The 16,234-nt window shown below is 41.3% G+C and overlaps 1 protein-coding gene across 4 annotated transcripts in view; it reads left to right on the top strand.

The window, feature by feature from the left end:
• Positions 1-15,996, top strand: part of LOC145401209 (alpha-ketoglutarate-dependent taurine dioxygenase-like) — a 276,565-nt gene extending 260,569 nt beyond the window's left edge. For all 4 annotated transcript variants that reach the window (XM_080273515.1, XM_080273516.1, XM_080273517.1 and 1 more), the window contains 2 exons: positions 2,283-2,438; positions 14,944-15,996. In XM_080273515.1, coding sequence (XP_080129641.1) covers positions 2,283-2,438; positions 14,944-15,108 — 321 coding nt within the window. In that variant the 3' untranslated portion in view covers positions 15,109-15,996. The remainder of the gene's footprint in view (positions 1-2,282; positions 2,439-14,943) is intronic.
• The last annotated feature ends 238 nt before the right edge of the window (positions 15,997-16,234 follow it).

The raw sequence follows: 16,234 nt of genomic DNA, 5'->3' as shown, positions 1-16,234 counted from the left end.
GCGAGAGTGGGAGTATATGTTCCCGTCGCTCTGATTTTGCACCTCCCTCTTTTCTCGTATGCATTACTGTTTACCTTGTTATTTTCCTAGAGTCGAGTTGTCATGCCTGGAAAGTACTGATCAAGGGATGAGAGGGTCTGTATCACTGAGTGAAGGCAGGATAATGTCTGTCAACACAATTTGTGAGCATACTGGATGCACAAAGTCGACTATCATGAAGATTCTTGCTGCAGCGCACGGCCTGCCACCTGATGTTGTACCAGAGCACAAGCCTGGCGGTGGAAAGAAGAGGATGACTTCCAGAGGTACAGATACGCTTCTGAAGAGGGAAGTAATAAAAAAATCATCGACTGACAGCAGCAGAATTGAAGAGAATGCATCCCTGGCTGTTACAAGATGTCTTAATTCAAACTATCCAATACTGCTTGCAGAAGGACCTGGGTTTGCCAAGCCACACCACAGCCAAGAAACCCCTTCTCACTGACCACATGAGGAATTCAGTTTGCCTAGAAGTATGCACGCTGGACATAGGATGAGTGGAGAAAAGTTATGTTTTCCGATGAAAGCACATTTCAAGTGTTCCAGGTGCATTCTGCCAAGGTTCGTCGCCCTGCCTCCCATAGTCAATATGACCCTGCTTACACGGTGCCAAATGTTAAGCACCCAGAATCAGGGTTGTTTCTGAGGTGGAATGGGAAGGGGAGCCTATACTTTCTTCCTAAGACCTTGTTGATGAATGGTGGCCAGTACATTCAAATTCTGAAAGATCTATCTATCTATCTATCTATTGCCAGACGCCTCAATCCCGTTTGGGGTGGCCACAAACAAATCGCCTCCAAGTCGCCCTGTCCCCCGCCATTTCACTGCCCTGCTCCCAACTCACACCCCCCTCTCTCATATACCTCTCCACCCCATCCCTCCATCTCATCCTCGGTCTCCCCCTCCCTCTTCCACCCTCCACCTTACTCATATACACTCTCTTCGTCAGTCTTTCACCCTCCATCCTCTCCACATGGCCAAACCACCTCAGTGTGTTCCTCACAACGCTTCCTATCACATCCACATCCACACCACAACGCTCCTTTATATCCTCATTCGTCAGCCTGTCTCTCCACGTGACTCCACAGGCTCCTCTTAAATAACTCATTTCCACTGCTCTCACTCTTGACTTGTGTCCTTCCAACAATGTCCAAGCTTCACTTCCGTATGTTAGAGTTGGTATCACAATACTGTCATGTAGTAACTTTTTTACTGAAAGATCATTTGTTAAACATTTTTGCTATTCATGGATGCGACTTCTTCATGCACGATTCAGCTCCATGTCACAAGTCAAGAAAGGTGGCAAAATGGCTTCAGGATAATCGGATTGAGGTCCTTGACTGGCCTGGCGACAGTCCGGATCTAAATTCAATAGAAAACTGCTGGGCAAAGATAAAGAAAAGTGTGGCAGAGAAGAAGACACCCAATCTGGACAACCTCAAGACTGAACTGACAAATGTTTGGGGCAAAGAAATGTCCTTAGATTACTTTAGAGATCTAAGTGATTCCATGCCAAGACACATCCAACTGGTCCTGAAAAACAAGGGAAACATGATTTCATATTAATGAATGGCATTTCATGAACAAACATTGTGATATACTTTGATTTCTGCATTTTTTAATATCTTGTGGGGAGAGATCCTAGTCAATTTGTGGTAGCTGTAAATAGCTTTCACTGCAGTCAGACACACCTGTCCCATTCTGTGCTCATTGTTTCACTGAGCACAAAAAGTTGTTGTGGCATACTTAAGACTCTGTATAATAATTATATATTTACTTAAGTATTCTATTAAAAGGTAATTTACATGAACTCATTGTTTCCATTTGCCAGAGCTTCACATTGAGTCACCCCTTTTTTGCAACGACCATCACTTTACTGCCATCGCCATTTACTTTCAGTGCATGTCCTTCACAGATATCAACACACCAGCTTCCCAAAAGACATACTGGTATTAACATGACATAGTTGACATGGCTCAGTGACATCAGTGTATTCTGTCTGTTGATTTAATACTCCCGGAATCAGAATCTCTCCCTCTCTTGCATTCTTCTTTCAGACAGAAGTTACAGTTGTTTTGTGGAATTCTTTCACCTAGCTTGAAGTGACTTGCTGAGGACCTATATGCAGTTGTGTTTTTATTCATCTACATATTGACCTATGTATTATGTCCTGTACTACTCTTTTACTCTCTTTGTGAATCATCTTGCCATCCTAGATAACCAGTTATTTTGTTGTGATGCAGGTCCTCTGTTTCCATTTGGGTATGACAGAAGCATATGTGTGGGACTATGGCACTTCTGAGCAGAGGGTGACAAAAGATGAGGAGACCTGTGCACTGCACCAGGAAATTCACCATGAAATGGTGAAAGACAACAAGGCCCGCCAGTATAGGCATGAGGTATGCATAAACAGTCTCATTATTCTAACTTTGAGTCTTTTATCTTTCATTATTGCAGGGGTAATAGCCAAAGTTTATTGTATAATGGTGGTATTGCATGCTAATAGTCAACAGTATCACCTCAGACTGGTGCAGAATTTTATCTTTGTGAGTGGTATGGTGTGAAAGGAAATGCAGAAATGAAGTAATGGTTGTTGAGAGAGGTGACCAGTAGTGTGGTGTGCTGGTGAGTGAAGAGAGACTTAAGTTTGTGAATAAGTTTAACCCCTAGGGTACGCAATTCGATCGACCAAACTTCCCTGAAAACCTGTATATGGAGCCGACTTTTCAGCTCTTAGAGAAGTAAAAAGTTTTATGCCCAGGTTTAGACCTTAAATTTACACACCTTATGCTACAAACCAGAGCATTCTAGGCCAACTGGTTACTGAGCTGTAGCCTGTCAAAGATTGTAAAAAATTGACACTGACTCTTGGATATAGAGAGAGAAAAAAAAAATTGCACCAACATTTATTTTGGTATTATAGATTGAAAGATCTTGTTTTTACACACCAGAAAAATGTATATATCATTCTTATATGTCAAATGTTTACCATGTATCCTCAGCAAGAGTGTAGCTGGAGGTGTGAGGAGTATGAAGGGGTGGAGGAGGGAGAATGAAGGAGGAAGGTGGAGGGAGGATAGTGGGGGGAGTGTGGCATGGAAAAATCAGCTTTATAGAGTTGGTAGGAGGAGCTGTGAATCCAGTCACAAGTGAGGGAGGGGGAGAGGGAACAAAAGGTTTGGGGTAGAGGTAGGTGGCAAGAGGGCGGTGGGGGAATTGCCCCCCCCCCACTATGGATAGGGGCCCAGATCCTCCCCCCTCCCTACTTAGGACTTAGCTCTCATTGATTTCCATCAGTATTCACTCGACCATTGATTTCCCGTACCCCTGTTTCCTGGTTTTCAGATTTCCCGGACACGGGTTGAGGCTGGACAATATTATCAAATGCCAGGCAAATCTCATACAAGTCCGGGATTCTCACAGAAGTCAGGCCATTATTCTCTCATATAAAACTATAAGCAGTGTGCTGCACAACACAGTATATAATTTTAGCAAGGTTTTGACTCGATAAAGGCCATTTGTAACACAAACAAGAAGATAATTTTATACTTGAAATGCATCTTGGCCACCAACCTGCGTCGCCCCACCAGTTCCTTCTAGCTGATGGCAGTATCCCATTTGCCTGTTACCTTTCTCAAATGCCACTATAAATAGTTTATTGCATAACACAGTAAAATTTAAGGAAGGCTTGGACACAATAGAATTCATAAGTAATAAAAAAAAAATTTCTTACAGACAAAATCAGTGGGATTCATTCCTACTCACTTAGCTTGCCCGACTCGGTGCATCTAAATACGGAATCGGCACTTTTCACTGGAAAAAATATATATATTTTTTGCCACAGTGGCTCATACACACCTAATTATCTGAAATCTGCTAAAAAAAATTGTACTTATTTTAACTTCATTAAAAAATTAGGTTTCAGAGTTAAAATGCACCAGTGTTAGCAGATATTTCCCCTTCAGATCATCAGCACGCCTTGACAGACTTCTGTTTTCCATAAATATATGAGTACAAAAAAATGTATCAGCATTGTAAATCAATATTTGTACAAAACAAAAGTCCATCAAGGCAAGTTGGTAGGCTAGAGGCAAAACACTTCTGCTAACTTTAAGAAATTTTTGCTCTGAATCCTGATTTTCTATTAATAATTAAGCACAAATTTTTGACTGAATTTCAAATAATTAGGTGTGCAAACCTATATGGTGATAAAGATAAAAATATTTTCCAATTAAAATTGCCTGTTCGGTCCAAGATCGAGATCACATTCGAGCTTTTATTTATTTATTTATTTTTTTAAGAAAGAAGGAACCAAAGGCTGGGAGCCCGCATAACAGTTCCTTTACAGGTGGCTTTACATTGAGTTACAAGCCAGATGGTTTCCTGTAAGCCAAGAAACCATTTACAATGCTGGGTGGTAACCATATAACCAAATCATACGTGCTCCCTACGTGTCAACAAGTGGGTTGGTGGAGGGTTAGTGCCCTTTCCAGTAAAACAAATAACTCAAATTCAAATGGCCACCCTTTATGGGATCATGGCTTCTGGCAGTAAATAGAAAAATAGATAGAAGGAACCAAAGGCTGGGAGCCTGCGTAACAGTTCCTTCCAAGAAAAAAAAAAAAAAATACAAAAGAGAGCCAAATTCAAGATTCGTTCATTTTGAGATGCCTGTATACGCTGTGTTTTGAAAGACTGGAGGTCATAGGAAGAAGGAAATACAGACAGAGGGAGACAGTTCCAGAGTTGACCTGTTGCATAAATAAAGGAGTAGGAGTAACGGTTAATTCTTGCATTATAGAGTTGGACAGAAAATGGATGAGTGTTTTTTGTTAGACGTGTGCTACACACCCGTTGTTGAGGTGGAGGGATACAAGCAGACAGTTCAGAGGAGCAGTGACCATGGAAGTAACGATAGAAGAGAGATAAAGATGCAACATTGCAGCGAAGAGACAGAGGTTGAAGGGAACCATTAACCCCTAACAGGCAGGCAACGTTATGTAACGTCCGTGCATGGGGAGGCGGGCGACGTTATGTAACGTCCAGCCATTTTCAGTCCTAAATTATCGGTGAAATTGGGTGATAAGGCATCCTTGTCACCTATTGCCCTGCCCTCTACTTTCCCAAGCCTTGCAACAAGTAAAATAGAATATACATAATATATAAGTTGTAGTGTTATAATTGTTTAAGTAAAATAGTATATACATACCCAGTACTTAAGTTTTATTGTTATAAGTGTTCAAGTAAAATAGAGAACACATAAGATTTTGAAGACAATGAATAATGTAAAGAATGCATAAATGATAAATGTGGTGTTCAGTGGTGAAGAAAAAGCAAATGAGTGAATAGTTTTCTAGCCTCACCCCAGGCACGCCTGGTGATAAGCTGCCTGCCCGCCCTCCTCACTCCTCCCTCCTCCTCCCACAGCCAGTGGAGACGTGTTGCCATGCTTGTAACACCTCTTGCCTTTGCTTTTTCATCCATTTATGCATGTTTAGGCATATTCCTTGATACTTTATTTTTCCAAAAATATGCTGCCCCACGCGGTCATATAATTGGTAAGTTGCCTGCCCATAAGGGGGTAAGAGGAGGGGAGTTAATGAGCCAAAAAGCCTTTGACTCCACCCTATTGAGTAGAGCTGTATGTGGGGAGCCTCACCACATGTGGGAGTTGTACTCTACACAGGGGTGAATAAAACCCAGATACAAAGTCAACAACTGTGCAGGGGTAAAGGAGGGATGGAGTCAGCTTAGCTTACCTAGTCTCTTGGAAGCAGATTTTACAAGAGATGTAATATGACCTTTCCAAGATAAATCCCGGGTGAATGAAACTCCAAGCATGTTCAAGGATGATGCAGGATTGAACTGGATATTATTAAACATTAGAGGGTACTGCTATGTAGATTTTGATGGGTTGATAGGTGTAGGAACTGAGTCTTTGATGCATTAAAAACAACAAGATTATTTTTACCCCAGTCAGAGATATGAGCCAAGTCAGATATTAGGTGTGCCATAGCCTTATCCCTTGTTGGTTGAAGTAACTGCTGGGATGGATGGTGCGGGAACCAAATGGAAAAGTGAAGGGTGGAATCATCAGCATACAAGTGGATAGGGTTAGATGTACAGCTTAGAAGATCATTGATGAATAAAAAGAAGAGAGTTGGTGATATGACAGAGCCCTGAGGAACACCACCATTGATAGATCTAGGAGAAGATCGATGGCTGTCTACAACAGCAGCTATAGAACGACCAGAAAGGAAGCTGTAGATGAAGGTACAGAGAGAAGGATAGAAACCGTAAGAGGGCAGTTTGGAAATTAAAGATTTAAGCCAGACTCGATCAAAAGCCGTTGAGATGTCAAGTGCAGTGGCAAAGCTTTGGCCAATGTTAGCAGATATTTCCCCCTTCAGATCTTCAGCACACCTTGATAGGCTTCCATTTTGCACAAATATTTATTTTGAGTACAAAAAATGTATCTGCATTGTAAATCGATCTATCTATCTATTGCCAGACGCCGTAATCCCGTACGGGGTGGCCATTTGACTCTGAGTTATTTGTTTTACAGGGAGGGGTACTAACCCTCCACCAACCCACTTGACACATAGGGAGCACGTATGGTTTGGTTATATGGTTACCACCCGGCGTTGTAAATGGTGTCTTGGCTTACAGGAAACCATTTGGCTTGTCACTCAATGTAAAGCCACCTGTAACAGAAAGAAAAGCAATAAGTAGTGACAGGAAAGATGGGAGAAATAGGAAGAGAGGAGGGCAGGCACAGAAAAAGAATTATAAAGGCTAAGGAAGAAGTAGTTAGCACTACATCAAGTGAGTGGATGATGGTCGCCTCCACCTACCACTAATTGTAAATCGATATTTATACAAAACAAAAGTCCATCAAGGCGAGTTGTTAGGTTAGAGTCAAAATACCTGCAAACTTTAAGAAAATTTCGCTCTGAATCCTGATTTCTAGTAATAATTAAGCACAGATTTTTGACTGAATTTTAAATAATTAGGTGTGCAAACCTATGTGGTGATAAAAGATTAAAGTATTTTCCAATTAAAATTGCCGATTCGGTCCAAGATCGTGATCACATTCGATGATTGCGTGTTTGTATCTCGGTCAGGTGATGAGTGGTTGGCCCACCTTGAGATGTTCCATCTCTTGTTCATTTCCTTTTTTTCCTCAGCATTCTGATCTTCTATCATATCCTCCACATTCTTGTCAACAGCTGTCTAAACAACCATTCTTAGGGTTGTAGCTAGCAAATATACCGCTATTGTGTCAGTTGTTATTGTTATTGTGTCAGTGTTATTATTTTATGTACTGTGTTTGTTAGTTATGTTGGTATAGGTAGCCTACATTCCAGAATGCTCTAGAATATTGGAATAATTGCCGGACAATATTGGAGAATTCGGACAATGTATGGTAACAGTCCGGGGAATGGTATGTGGGGCTGGACTTTTGTGATTCCTAGACTTTTGGGGTTCCTGGACTGGTCTCCTCCCCTTTTAGTCCAGGAAATCGAGGGTCGAATGTACATCACAATCAGGCTGAAGCCTAGTGTTCGCAGTTTTTTATAAATGCTCCTCTGTTGATCCAAAATTCTGGAAAAGGATCGATCGATCCTAGTAGTACTTTAGCGGTTAAGTACATCAGTTCTGTATAGTAATGAAAAGAGAAGTGAAATGTAACAAGGAAGTGTAGAGAGGAATGGCATGAAGAAGAATGGTGACAGGTGCAATGTAGACCTTGATACAAAATAGGTCTGAGTGCAAGAGGAATGTGTGAAGGTGCATTGGTACTTACATTAATGTACTGGTGTGAGATTGTGGTTTATCATGAATACAGAAAGTTAAGAGTAAGAGAGTGGAAATGTAAATGTTGAGGATTGTTTGTTGAGTGCATAGGGTGGTTAATGATGATTAGCTAAAGATATGAAACAAGGTACCGGTACATTACACTGTTGATAATGATGTAGAAGATATTGTTCACACTGTAAAAGCCCAAAAGGCTAGGTATTATCAAAATAAAGTTGATTCATATGGTGGTGATAAAAAAAAAAAACTCTGCAGTTGTGAACAATTTGGTTAGTTGGAGGAATGTAATTGTTAAACCAACTTCTGTATCTGGTACCCAATTGGCTTCTGATTTTGCTTCATTTTTTACAAGTAAGATATCTCGCATAAGAAGTGATTTAGGCAGAAGTTCTCTTAGTGAAGCGTACTCAGTTGATTTCCGGCCACGGTGCACCGGGGATCATTTGCTTTCAACATTTCATCCGCTGGATATAAACAAAGTCAAATGGTATATCAGAGAACTTAATAAAACATTTTGCCCACTCGATCCATGTAACATGTCACAACTACATGATGTGTATGAGCATGCTGCAGACTTTAACTGCAACATAATAAATAGAGGCTTCTTAGATAGTAATTTTGTGAAGTCTGAGAAATGTGCTTTGCTTAGGCCCCTATTTTAAGACACTTGGCCTTGATGTCGAGAGCATGACAAATTATCGTCCCGTCTCTAACCTGTCTTTTTTATCCAAGATTATTGAGCGGGCCATACTTGATCAACTCATATCACTACTGGAACGCAACAGAGTTTTTCCTGTTGTTCAATCAGCATACAGAAAATACCATTCAATTGAAACTGCACTAACAAGGATTCAGAGTGACTTGGTGGCAAACACTTGTAGTGGGATGTCCTCTCACCAAGTTCTGTTGGATCTGTCTGCAGCTTTTGATACAGTAGATCATGAACTATTGTTGGACAGTCTGTATTTTTAAGGTGTTCGTGATAGTGCCCTTTTGCTCCTTAAGTCGTATCTGTCGGACAGATCTCAGAGAGTGGTTGTTGATTACACTAGCTCTGATTCTGCTCCCCTTCTATTTGGAGTCCCTCAAGGATCAGTTTTGGGTCCAATTCTATTTACTATCTGCACAAGTAGTTTATCATCTCTATTTGATGCTCATGATGTGTCATATCCTTTTTTATTGCTGATGACACCCAGCTCCATGTTAAGATGTCAAATATCAACGATACTAAGACAAAGTTTGAATCTCTAATGTCTGATATTAAGATTTGGATGGCTAAGAGGAAACTTAAGCTGAATGATGGTAAAACTGAGATCATCATCATCAGAGGAAACAGAAGGGGTGATGACACTTCCAATGCCCTGGCTTTGAACATTGGCGAGTCACAACTTCATCCAGTCAGTTCTGTTCGAAATCTGGGTGTTTATTTTAATTCTAAGTTAAATTACAAAGAACATATTAATCAGGTTGTAAGAGGGTGTAACTTTCATATCAGAAATCTGTACTCTGTGAGAAAATTCCTGAATAGACGGTGCCTCTTAACATTGGTCCATGCAGTGGTCTTATCTCGTGTTTATTATTGTAATTCACTGTGGGTTGGTCTTCCAAATAATATACTAAAAAAAGTTCAGTCTGTGTTGAACAGGGCATATCCCTCCCGAGAACCTCAACTACCCTGTTTCTGATTGAGTTGCATTGGTTACCAGTAAAGGCTAGAATTGAATTTAAACTGTGTCTTATTACATTCAAGGCCCTTAAGTTAGGTGAACCAAAGTATCTTTCTGAATTGTTAAAACTCCCATCAGCACGCTCGGGTGTGATGTTACGCAGTGAAGATGATTCCTTGCGTCTTGATGAGCCAGGAGCCATTCACCAGTCATCTTTCTCTGATCGTTCTTTTGCGGATAGAACCCCTAGATTATATAACAGATTGCCGTTGTCCATAAGACATCTCTCTACTGTTGAATCTTTTAAGAGACAGCTGAAACCTTTCTTTTTTCAAAATGCTATGACCTGGAGAGAGGTACTATGACGGATGATTATAGGGTTTAATTATTGCCACTTTCATGTATATATGATGTAGCTTGTATTATATACAAGAAATGTCACAATTCATGTAATTGTAAAAATAATGTATGAGTGTCGAGCACTAGTGAATTCCCAAAAGGAAGAACTGGTGCAGTTGAGAAACAAAAGACCAGATTATTATTATTATTACCCAGGAGAAAATCCATGGTGATAGGGCAGTGCATTGAATATGCAGTATGTGAGTGAGTTTGAGGGTGGGAGATGTAGCAGACCAAGAAAAAGGTGGATGAGTATGGTAAATGGGTTGATGAGACAGACAAGGTTTGTGGAAAGTATTAAGAATACTATATATGGAGTAAATGGGAAGTTGTTGAATGCCATGAAGAGTATGTTTGAGGGTGCTAAGGCTGCAGTGCATGTGGATAGTGAACTGAGTGAATTTTTCTGGTTGAAGGTTGGATTGAAACAGGGATGTGTCATGTCTCCATGGCTGTTCAGTCTGTATATGGATGGGGTTATAAAAGAGATAGGTAGGGCAGTGGATGTTGGAGTGGCCCTAATGAGAAAGGGCAGTGTTTGGAAACTCCCTGTACTGTTGTTTGCAGATGATACTGTACTGTTAAGTGAAGACGAAAGGGAGCTGCAAGGCTTGGTGGATGAATTTGGGAGAGTGTGTAAGAAACAGAATCTAGAGGTGAATATAGGGAAGAGTAAAGTGATGGTCTTCAAGAGAAATAAAGTCAGTGAATGTACAGTGAGGTTGGATGAGGAGGAAATGGAAAATGTGCATGCCTTTAAGTACTTGGGTAGTGTGCTGAGTAAGGATGAAAGTTTAGAGGGTGAAGTGCATGAAAGGGTACAACAAGGAAGAAAGGTTGCTGGTTCCTTGAAAGCCAGTGATAAGAAACAGGGAAGTAAGCATGAAAGTGAATAAGTTACTGCATAACAGTATTGTGATACCAACTATAATGTATGGAAGTGAAGCTTGGCCCATGTTGGAAGGACACAAGTCTCCTCATGGGGCAGCACTGGATTAGATGATGGATGGATGGATGGAATCTCCTAAATTGTGTAGTTCCAATTAGCAGATTCGTAATACAGGTACTCGGCAGCATCATGTAGCAGTTTGCATCATTAGTAGATCACAGAAATTACACAAAATTCGTGGATTCAGCCTCAAAAGTAATGCTTTTCTGAAGCCTTGTGTAATACACGCCACCAATACCTCAAGTCTGCACATCCTGCCAGGCATAAGCCAGTCATAATTAAGCATGGCAATTACCATAAGTCAGTCACAGCACTTCCCTCCCAGAGCAAGCGTAGACACACGCTCTTGATGCCCCAGAATGTGGTTCAATGCATCGTCTCCTCTCTGTTATAATTGAGTGGTTCTGGTGTGGTTTATGAGAGGATTTTTTTACCCCCTCACCCTCATGCTTCCTTCGCCTGCCCAGCGTTACAGTGGCTGATTGTAACCCACCTAAGCGTACGACTTCTTCAAGGAAGGGGAAGAAGAAGAAGCCATCGTTAACTTACACCCAAAAATTAGATGTAATAAGGAGGATTGATGGTGGTGATAAGAAAGCCAAAGTTGGCTACCATTACATACTCAACAAATTGACATGGAGGCAGTTGAGGGTGATGATGATACCACTTATGTTGTCTCCACACTGGACTTTGAGGGGTTCTTGTGGGAGATTGATGAGGAGGGAGGGGCTCAGAGGTGGTAGCATGAGGTGGCAACACATTCGCCTGATGCTGAAAGGCTTTAGTCCACCTCAAGCCTCGGAACCCCACCTCCCTCTCCCATCCATTCAGGCAATGTCCTCAGTCAGAGTTAGGTAAGAATCATACAATATTGTTAATTCCCATTAGATATGCTATACCTCTTTCTTTTCCAGGTAGTAGTAGTAGTAGTAGTAGTTCCCTAGGCAGTCTGGCCGAACAGCCCCAAGTCCCTAAGGAAGGCCATGGCCGAGACCGGGCATTCGCACAGAGCTCTCAAGGAGTGTATGTTGTGTTGCTTGCGTAGGTTATCGTGTGCAATGCAGTCTTCCATAATGTGCTTAATAATTAAGTATGGGGTGCTGTGTTACATCCTGGACAGGCATCTGTGATGGAGCCTTCCAGCCTCTTCTGGTAACTTAAGAGGGCTGGATGAAGCCCACATCTCAGCCTGGCCAGGTGGACCCTGTCCTCATGAGGAAGATAGGATTCAGAAGGGTGGATATCAGGAGGCCATGCATGCAGCTGTGTGTTGTCTTTAAGTGACTGAATGGAGCAGTGAGTGATTTGAGTATGGATATGCTTCTGGAAGCTGGTCTGAGGCAGGCGAGGGGGGAGAGATGACAGTATTTGTGTATGATATCATGTGCTGGGTGTTGTTTTGATGTTCCTTGGTGTGTGTGGATGTGCTGCCATGTAGTGTAGTGGATGTTGTGGGTTTGTGGAGGCTGCGGCAAGAATTTGGGTGCCTCTCATGTCTAGGTGATCCTTCACTTTGAGGACGTTGGTTTCTTGATGTAGGTGGTCTGTGGGTGTAGTAGCTGTGCAGCCTTTAATTATTTTTAGGGCCTTGTTCTGTATGGTCTGTAGAGTGTTGTAGTGTGTTTTAGTGAGGTTAGGAGCCCAAGCAGGGCTTGCATAATTCATCACTGAACATATTTACTGTTTGGATACTGTGGTGGTGGTTTCTTTGTTGTGTCTGAATGTTGTATGGGTAAGTGACCTCAAGGCATTGAGTCTTGGTGTTATTTTATTTTTAATGTTTGTGATGTGTTGTTTAAATGACATTGATGTATTGTATAATGTTACACCAAGGATTTTGTGTGTGTGTGTGTGTGTATATGGGGGGGGTAGGGGAGTGTTGTTTATGGTGAGGTGTGGCATGTGACTGTATTCTGCTGTCCAGTTTGTGAAAAAGGTCACTGTAAAAGGTCACTGTAGATTTGGCTGGGGCTCTTTTGAGCCTGTTTGCGTTGAACCATTTGTGTAGTGTGTTGAGGTAAGGTTAAATGATGTGTGCAGCTGTGTTTGCATTTTGGTGTGTACATGTAAGTGTTATATCATCTGCATAGGAAGCTATGTGTATCTGTGGTGTGTGAGGTGTGGGTATGTCATGCATGTATAGGTTAAAGTATGTAGGGGCCAAAACAGATCTTTGGGGGACGCCATTTGTGAAGTTCCTGATGTTCGAAGACTGACTGGCAAATGTTACATGTGCACATCTGCTTGCTAAGTAGTTTGCCAACCATCTTTTTGTGTTTTCCAGGTTGTTAAGTGTTCGCTGGTGACCAATTTGATGTAGGTTTGTGGGTATGGGGGGCAACTTTTCCGAGATGACAGACCCATAATTAATTTTCCCCCTAAGATTATTTATTTCTAAATCATGGAATTCTCAAATTGCAGTGTGTGCTCAATACGATAAAGCCATGATTTAGGAGATTCCACTGTAGTTGTAAGACAGGGATGTGTTATGTCACCTTGGTTATTCAGTGTATATGTGGTGGAGTACAGGCTGGTCCCAATCTTACGAGCTGATTGGGAGCAAGGATTTTGCTCGTTAGCCAAATTCTCGTTAAACGAAGTGAAGAACTTATGGGAAAAAATAGGGTTAGGGGGCAAGGCCTCTGAGCAGCCTCCCCCCAAATTACCAAAACTGACTTTCTGATCATTTTAAGCTGGAATAAGGGGTTAATACAAGAGGATAATACACCTGAAATATAAAAACAGCATTAATATAAGCAGAATAACATAAATTATAGGTAAAATAGGGATGCGTTGAATAACATAAATTATAGGTAAAATAGGGATGCGGTGAACAATCAGCCAAGTAACCTCCACAGACCACCAACACCTGTGACAGACAATTTTAAGCAGGAATAAGGGGTTAATACATTTGAAATACAAATACTGTACCCTTATGTCGATTCTCATAAGTTGGGATTTTGGGGGGTTTTACCTGCTCATTAAACAGGCAGTGGTGCAAATTCCAAGACCTCGTATTAATGAATTCTCGTTAAGCAGTTGCCTGTTAACTGGGACTTGCTTGTAGTCAATGAAACGAAAATAAGGACAGCAGGTATAGGAGCAGAAGTGAAGCAAAATGGCAGTGAACAATCTTTTAACCTGCTGGTATGCTGATGATGCTGTATTAATGGCAGAAAGTGAGAGTGACTTGCAAAAGGTAGTGAATGAGTCTGACAGAGCCTGCACAAGAAGAAAATTATACGTGAACCTGAAGGAAAGAAAGATAATGGTATATGAATGGAAAGAGTATATCACAGTAGATTTTGGAAGGCAGTACAGGTTAGAGAGAAGAAACACATTGAATTACAGGGTTCGGATGGGAGGAGAATTACTGGAGAAGGTCGTTAGTTTTAATTGCCTTGGATATGTAATTGTATTGTGTAAATATGGCAGAGTGGAGGGTGAGGTTATGGAGAGATCACTTCAAGGGAAAGAGGAGTAATTGGGGAGCTTGGTTACATTTTCAAGGTTAGGAGAGTTAGTGTGGAGGTTAAGACAGCTCTGCTTGAGAGTTTACTGTTGACATATGTATGGCAGTGAAACCTGGGCAGTGGGTAATGGAGAGGTAGCTAGGTTGTAAGCATTTGAAATGATCTTTCTTGGAACAACTGCAGGCTTGGGGGGGGGGGGGTTGTAAGTACTGTAATAGTGAAATTTGTTGACATTATGAAATGAAAGAAAAAGGTACAGGAGTGAGGTGTGGAATTGCTGTATGGATAGAGAGGAATACATTGAAATAGTATGGAGATGTGCAAAGAATACAGATGCTTAGGGTGCCAAAGTACAGTAAGTGTGTGAATGTGAGGTAATAAAGGGCAGTGCTGTTAGAGGCAGACCCTGTGTGGAATGGAAGAGAGTGGAACAATACATTGATGAAAGAGTAGGAAGAGGAAGAGAAGTGTTTAAGAGAGTGAGAAAGGTGTGTGAGCATAAAACAACCTGACATACTTCTGTAATGGCCATCCCTGTCCAGGAGAACTAGACATCAGAGATGATTATGATGAATTAACACTGGCTCAATTTTTTCAGTGGAGTGTGGGTGACTTCATAATTTCTGACAACCTGGCTGTGGGTCATGAGGCAGCTCCAGAAACTCAGCTACCCAGGTCTCAGGTGGGGTTAAGGGTGCTGCACCGGGTCACCATAGAGGGACACTCACCACCCACCAAGATGTACCCAATCCCCAAGGAGTGATCTCTCAAACTGATAAGAGAAAATACACTAGAACAGCCAAGCTGCATGTTGCTGAACTCTTAGAGAAAGGGCCAGTTCAGACTTATGTCAGACAAAAAGACTATGCTTGCATTAAAAATCATTAAAGCTGAAGGAAAATCTGCTTGCATTTCATGGGGCTCAGGGCCTCAAAAGAGCCCAAAAATGGGGCTTGAGAAGGCCCATAAAGGAACCCTAAATAAGGGTGTCTCTAGATCGTGCAGAAGGGTCCTAGGAAAAACACTGCTCCTGTTGTGGAAGCTCCTGAGGGGGCTGCAAAGAGCTAATTTCAGATTGGTGTCCAGTAAGTAACTTAGAAAAAGGCATTTCAAGGCCAACCCTTATTACGAGGGTCCAGCAAAACCCCTTGGACCCTTAGCTGTGCACTTTATTTTGTTTAGCAGCTAATATTATTTTAGTAAAACTGTTTCTAGTAAGCATTCCACTCAGAGCTCAGTGCTGTTACCACAATACTGTCTAGTAATTAGGCTATGCTTAGTGCTGTTACCTATTTTGCCAGCCAAAATGACCACAGTATGATCACCAATAACCTGATCTTTTTGCCCCAACTTTAAATTAGATCATAGAAATTTGCTTGTACTGTACAAATAAAAGAAGAAGCTATTTTTGTTTCAACTTTTCTTGTCATCATCTCATATGACCTATGCTAAGCCTGCCATAAACCTTCCCAAATTGGCCTTGATATTATCAAACCTTGATAAAACAGTTATGGCACACTTATTATACAACTTTTGTAAACTGTGAAAGTGTTAAAATGCTTGGAAATAAAAACTTTTCATCAGGGAAAATTAAATATATCCTGGCATTAAGCCCCCTCAGAGATCTCCAGCAATTGCAACAACACGAACAGATGATCAGGTTTCCTGTGTATAACACTTGTAAAATAAAACAATTAATAATTAACATCCCTAATTATCAGTACTTGTTCCTGTGAAAACGAAATTTCTCATAATTTGATTGTTTCTTAATGCATTACACCTGATCAGTGCTTTGTGCTTTGCTAAGTGGTTGGAATCCTGTGCATACAAAATCGTCAGTGCCTGCCACCACTGACAAAATTTTGTCATTATGCGACCTACATTCATGT

The sequence above is a fragment of the Coenobita brevimanus genome, chromosome 55 (genome assembly GCF_032717465.1).
Source record: "Coenobita brevimanus isolate Jiangsu-jjx chromosome 55, ASM3271746v2, whole genome shotgun sequence".
NCBI lineage: Eukaryota > Metazoa > Arthropoda > Malacostraca > Decapoda > Coenobitidae > Coenobita > Coenobita brevimanus.
The sequence above is the reverse complement of the archived record's forward strand: the minus strand, read 5'-3'. Positions and strand labels throughout refer to the sequence as shown.